General features: G+C 43.8%; 1 protein-coding gene across 2 annotated transcripts in view; it reads left to right on the forward strand.

The window, feature by feature from the left end:
* Positions 1-5,478, forward strand: part of Sec63 (SEC63 protein translocation regulator) — a 68,835-nt gene extending 63,357 nt beyond the window's left edge. For both annotated transcript variants that reach the window (NM_001434629.1, NM_001434630.1), the window contains exons 20-21: positions 862-966; positions 1,893-5,478. In NM_001434629.1, the coding sequence (NP_001421558.1) occupies positions 862-966; positions 1,893-2,036 (249 nt within the window). In that variant the 3' untranslated portion in view covers positions 2,037-5,478. The remainder of the gene's footprint in view (positions 1-861; positions 967-1,892) is intronic.
* The last annotated feature ends 522 nt before the right edge of the window (positions 5,479-6,000 follow it).

Below are 6,000 nucleotides of genomic sequence, written 5' to 3' on the forward strand. Positions count from 1 at the left end.
TATATGAATATAGTGAATTTAAATTTTTTTAAATCTGTTCGTCCCTCTGATTTCTTCCCTTGCCCTTTGAAGCCCCTTTTCCGAACAGCTGTGTGTGTGTGTGTGTGTGTGTGTGTGTGTGTGCGCGCGCGTGTGTGCGTGCACACGTGTGTGTGCACTCGTGCGTGTGTGCATGCGTCCTACTGAGTTTCATTAGGATGCTTGCATGAGGGTGGTTGAAAAGCTATTTACTGGAAAGTGGGTGCCATCATCCCCCAGCAACTGTGGCCTGCCAACAGCAGTCCCTGGGGAGTGGACTTGTGGGTCTTGTTTTCCTCCAGGCTAACTCATAAGCTCCCCACTGCTGTAGGGAGTTGAGAGTTCAGTGGCCCTGTCATGTCCTCAAGACTTCTTTCTGCAGCAGGTCCCCACTCCAGCTCCTGCATTCTTTTTTGTCCCTTCTTTCCTGAGTCTTGGAGGGTTCTTTTTGGATTTTTAAGGCATGATTATTTATTCTGGAAATAAGAGAATTTGGCAAAAATTACTTTTTTCTAGCCCAGTTTATTAATTCAACATTTCATTTATTCATACTTTCATTCTTTATTTCATTTCTTTTTAGTTTTAAGGTGGCAGCATAGAACTTGATTACTTTAATATGCATTCTTAAGATGTGTGCATAGAAATGAACCCCAGTAGTTGTACTTAATTTGATTTCCTTTTTGTTTCGAGTCTATAATAGATGAGTTAGAACTCACATGTTGTCTGTTATGATCTGAGTTTGTGTAAATCATCTGTCTAGTGCTCTGAGGTAGGAGCTCTAAAGGCATTCTCTTGATTCTTTTATGCAGTCCAGGTTTTAAGTGTTGACTTTGCTCTTCGTAGGTAGAGCTGAAGTTCCCTGCACCTGGCAGGCCTGGGAATCACCAGTACACAGTGTTTCTGCGGTCGGACTCCTACATGGGCCTGGACCAGACTAAACCACTGAAGGTGAGGCTGACAGACAAGGGAGCGCACACACTGAGGTGCGGGCCGCGGGCTTGAACTCGTGGCTGAGGAGGAGGCTGTGGAGACCTGCTCACTTTTGAAATGAGCAGTGACGGAAGGAGAACTGTCACCTCCCATGCTTTCAGTAATGCTTAGATTTAAGGAGCCAAAGCTTGGACTAATTGCTTTGGTGGTCGTTTTAATGAGCTGTAACGTGGTGCATCTCAGGGCTTTAAAAAGGCTGGTGGGTGTCGGGTGGGGAGCAGGACTCAGATCTTCCCATAGACTTTATTGGAGTGTTTGTTGATTTCTGAAATGAAGTTTTTTGTTTTGTTTTTTTGTTTTGTTTCTTGTTTATTAACCACCTTAAAACATGAACTTTGTGCGTGGTTCAACATACACTCTTTCAGTGTTCATTTCCCTTCATACAAGTTGTCCTCTTATATCAGTGAGATTGAGCTAAGCCACTGTGACACTGTTCACAGCTAAGGATCCAGTAAGGGTCAGTCTGTTTGTCCCTCTGACAGCTCAGTATTTCTTGTATTGGCCATAGGATTTTCCTTCACAGAAATCTTTGGAAGGCGTACTTGAAATTTTCTTCCTTCAGCCACAGACTTCTGATAAGAGACCCCTCACTCAGTGTCGCCACATGGGCATCTCGGCGGTTAGTTGTACCGTAGCCATACTGTCTTAAATGGCTCAGCTTCTTCTACAGGGTCAGTGCTGAGCTGGAGTAGAGGTGGAATTACATGTCTAAGTGGATGTAGCATTTTCATTTGCAGAACAAAGAGGCTTTGTAATGAATGTGCTGAATTAGGGTTGCAGCCACAAACTCCACTTCCTGTGACTGACAGGGTCAAAGAAAACCTTTACTAGATTTGACACTACTCCTCTCCACACCTCTGACACACACGTTTGATTGTTTGCAGTTGGAAGTTCATGAGGCCAAGCCCGTGCCAGAAAACCACCCACAGTGGGACACAGCAATAGAAGGTGACGAAGACCAGGAAGACAGTGAAGGATTTGAAGACAGCTTTGAGGAAGAGGAGGAGGAAGAGGAGGGTGGTGACTAAGCCGTGTGAGTGGACCACAGCATTTGCACGTCCTGCAAACACCTGCTGCTTTGTAAGTGACGATCAAGCAGAAGCAGCAGAGAACTGGTGGGGAGGGAAGTGTTGGCGTCTTTACTGGAAACGGATGCGAAAAATAGGCCATTGGTGCCAGGTACAATCTGAAAGGGGTTTAAAGCCTTTCTCAGGTGTGGGGTGGTGCGTTGATCTCACTACAAATGATAATAAATCTTTGATGTTACAACTGTCGGAAGTGTGGGCTGTGCGTTACCTGGTGGATCATGCTCACAGTAAGTCAAGGTGCACGAGGACTCTCTCTCTCCTTGTTGAGCTTTAGTTTTAGTAAACATTAAATATGATAAACATCACAAATATGTTTTAAGTAATGTCTGCTCAAGTTTCTAATCTGTTAGATGCTCTTGTTCATTTATCAATACTTTACAAGTGCTAAGATTGTAACAGTTCATGTGAGCTGAAACCTTAATTTTCATCTATCTTGGCCATCACTTAACATTCTCACACATTCCACATAATACAGAGGGCTACATTTTAGAATTTTCCGTTCTTAATTGCCCAGAGTTAGCAGAAATTATAGAAGTGGCTTTGGGTGGCTTTCAGACAGCCTCTGACAGCCTCTGACAGCCTCTGACAGCCTCCGGTGGTGTCAGTGCAGGGTCTAGGTCATCCGATAGGCTTCAGGGCCAGATTGATTGATTGTGGGACCACAAGTTCTCTGATGTTTGCTTTGTGTCGTCAACCTTTTGGAAAAGGTTCACTATAAAAGCTGAATACATTCGTAGCTTTTAATCTACCTGACTCTGTCAGCAGCCTTTTAAAGGCAGTAAACAGCATACAAAGGAGGCAGGTTTATACTCATTTGGACTCCTGTCAATAAAATAGAACTTTGATTCATTTTATGTTTGTAATTGTGTGTGTCTTTTTACTCCTAGAGAAAGGGCATAAATAGGATACTGTTTTATTTTTCAACTCAAAGTTTAATATTGTACCTCACTGTGGAAGTGACTGCTATCTCTGTATACTCTTGGAAAACCCAGGAGCAAAAACTTTTTCTCTCATTTAGTACAACCTAAAAGGGCAGTGCTCAACATAGGGTAGAAATATGTGTGTGTGGTGAGTCACTGAGGTCAGAGGAATATTTTTATTACTAGACATAGAGGACACACAGTCTACAATACTATAAGACTGATCGCAATAATCCTATCAAACTCCATAGGCCAAAGTACTGTTGCAATACTAACTTACGACCTTGTTTATTTAAAAGGTTGCTACTCTTCCTGCAGAATTATCACTGGTATTTTGTTACTACAGTAGTTGGAAATAAAATTTGAGAATTACCAAAAATATGAATTTTTTGTTGTTGTTCTAAATTTAAGATGTAACACTTAATAGTTGTTCTCATTGAACCTTGCTCCCTGGGTGAGTGAGACCTTCCCTTCCTCTGCAGGCACAAGCGTGCGGGTTTGCCTTCAGATCAGGTCGTACTGGGAAGATCCGGGGTTGGCTGTAGCCGATAGACATGCAAGTGTGAGGGAGTGAGTCAGCTTGAGTCAGGTGAGAGGAAAACAGTGAGCAGAAACGGAACACAAGGAGTTGTGGTTTTTTCATTTCCTATTTACTGAAGTAGCCAGGCTCAGGGAAGTCTTCTCTAGGTCTCTTTTCCCTCGGAAGGAGTAGGCAGACTGTTCAGACACTTGGCTTCTTTGGTTTGAGATTGTCTGGTGAGGATTTTACACCATGCTTATAAAACACCATGTCTTCCACAATTGGAAATGCAACAGTTTGCTTATGTTTGCCGATTTTGTGATGTGAATTGACATCTCAACCTAAAGAACCAGTCTTCCTCTAGAAGTGCTCTTGTGAAAGGCTTCAGTTAGGTGCTCGTCTCTCCTCAGCCACTAAACGCCACATCCCTTTTTTCTCTGGATTAGTAATTTGTCCTAGTTTGTGTTTAATTGAAAGGAAATACAGAGTGAAATTGATTATATATGAAATTAAGTAGTTTACATTGTGTAAAAGTTTTAATCTCTAAGTTTGCAGAATGTCTGTCAAAATACAGCTTTTCACAAGGAGATTTATTACTTAAGTTGAGAGTGTGGTGGGTGCCAAGATTAACACTGGAAGGCTTGACTGAGGTCTCACACCCAAAACGAGATACTTGTGTTCTCTAAAATTTTGTGATTTTTGAAAAGAATTGAGCACATTGAATTAAGGTTCTGTATATGGAGCCGTCTCGTTCTTTGCTCTGCCTTTCCCAGCATTCCCTGGGGGGTGGGGAAGAGCAGGCTGTGGAGGAGTGATACCATTCTCCTGCTGCCAGGAAGCTCAGTCCTGTAAGAGGTGAAGTGGAACCAGGGAGTGTCCTGAGGCTTTTTAGTGTGATTTGATTTGGTTTTTGAGTTTTTGAAACTCACTATATATAGCCTAGGCTGGCCTTGAGCTCACAGTGTAGCCCAGGTTGTGGACCTTGTGATCCTCCTCGAGCCTCAGCCTGTTGAGTAATAGGATCACAGACGAGAGCCACCACACCTGGTGTTAACACACTACGTTTATTCAGGTCTCTGGCCCAGCCGGCACCCACCATACACTGCAGTGCTGTTTAGCACGCACGTGTATTGCAGAGCACTGCATGTTTCTGAGGGATTGTTGCCATGGATGCAGAGTGTCCTCTCCAGGCTCGGTCGTGTGTGCTGCAGACATGGACGCTCTGTTAAGGACTTCACTTGGACTTAGGAGGCACATGGGTGGGAATTCCTTTGCTTTCTCTCTTGCACAGCAGCCAGCATCTAGGACGCCTGCCTGCCTCCCTCCCTCCCTCCCTCCCTCCCTCTTTCTTACTTTCCTTTCTTGTTCTGTTGTTGTTTGTCATTTGCTTGATCCTGGCACTAGGCAGGGGAATGATTTTTTAGAACTAGCTATTAAGTTGGCCTTTGCCTGTCCCCTCGTCCCCTTTGGATAAAGCAACTTGCATCCTTTGTTTTCCAATGCTTCTTTTTTGAAGCATTTTCTCAACTCTATGAATCCCCTATTCAGTCTGCCTTAAGGTGAAACAGCCATCAGTGGCCTAGCGTGACAGCGTCCCAGCCGTGCAGTGGTCAGCTAAGTGTGTCTCCAGATGCTCCCGTCCTCACACTCCAGGGCTATTTACAAACCTTAGCAAACAGGACAGACGCCACCCTGTACATTTCCTGTAACTGAGCTAAAAATCCAAATAGCAGTCGTGGGCATGCTTTAGGACTATGGCTTCCAGCGGGGTACATCCCGGGTGTGCAGACACTGAGTCCCCTGAGAAAATGTTAATGATTCTTTGTATTTAATCTCATCCTTTTAAATTTCTATTTTTATGTGTTTTATAATGTACATAATATATTGTACAGTTGTACACTTATATAATTTATAAATAAATAATACATTTATTGGTGCATCACTTTTTTTTCCTGATTTGGGTGCGTGATAAAAAAGAAGCATTTGGATGCTACTGCTTTGTGGTGTAGATAGGGCGCGTCTCAGCGAACTGAAGGTTGGGGCTTTTGGCGCTCTCCTATTTGAATCCAGGAGGCGAGGGTACATTTGTATCTCGATTTTCTGCTGCCCACAGAGCAAAGACGCTGCTGTCCTTGGAGTGGAACCAAGGAAGAGGAAGGACTGTCCCTGTCAGGAGCCGGGCAGTCATTACTGCTGCAAATTAAAGGCTGCTCTGGGAAGGGCCATCCCGCCCGTGCAGAAGGAGCCAAACCCTGCATCAGGGTAGCAGTGGCCACCACTAGGTGTAAGCCCACTGTAAGCTTCAGTTACCTTTTATTTTCCAGCCTGGCTCCAGTAGAGGGCGATAGGACCATAATTCATTTTCTTTATAAAGAATTTCAAAAATTTAATTTTTTGTATGGTGTAGCTAGGAAGGGTCTGACAGTTTCTTCTCCGTGTAAGCTCATTGGCCACATTTTCTGGG

Source organism: Rattus norvegicus, chromosome 20 (assembly GCF_021556685.1).
Source record: "Rattus norvegicus strain SHRSP/BbbUtx chromosome 20, alternate assembly SHRSP_T2T, whole genome shotgun sequence".
NCBI lineage: Eukaryota > Metazoa > Chordata > Mammalia > Rodentia > Muridae > Rattus > Rattus norvegicus.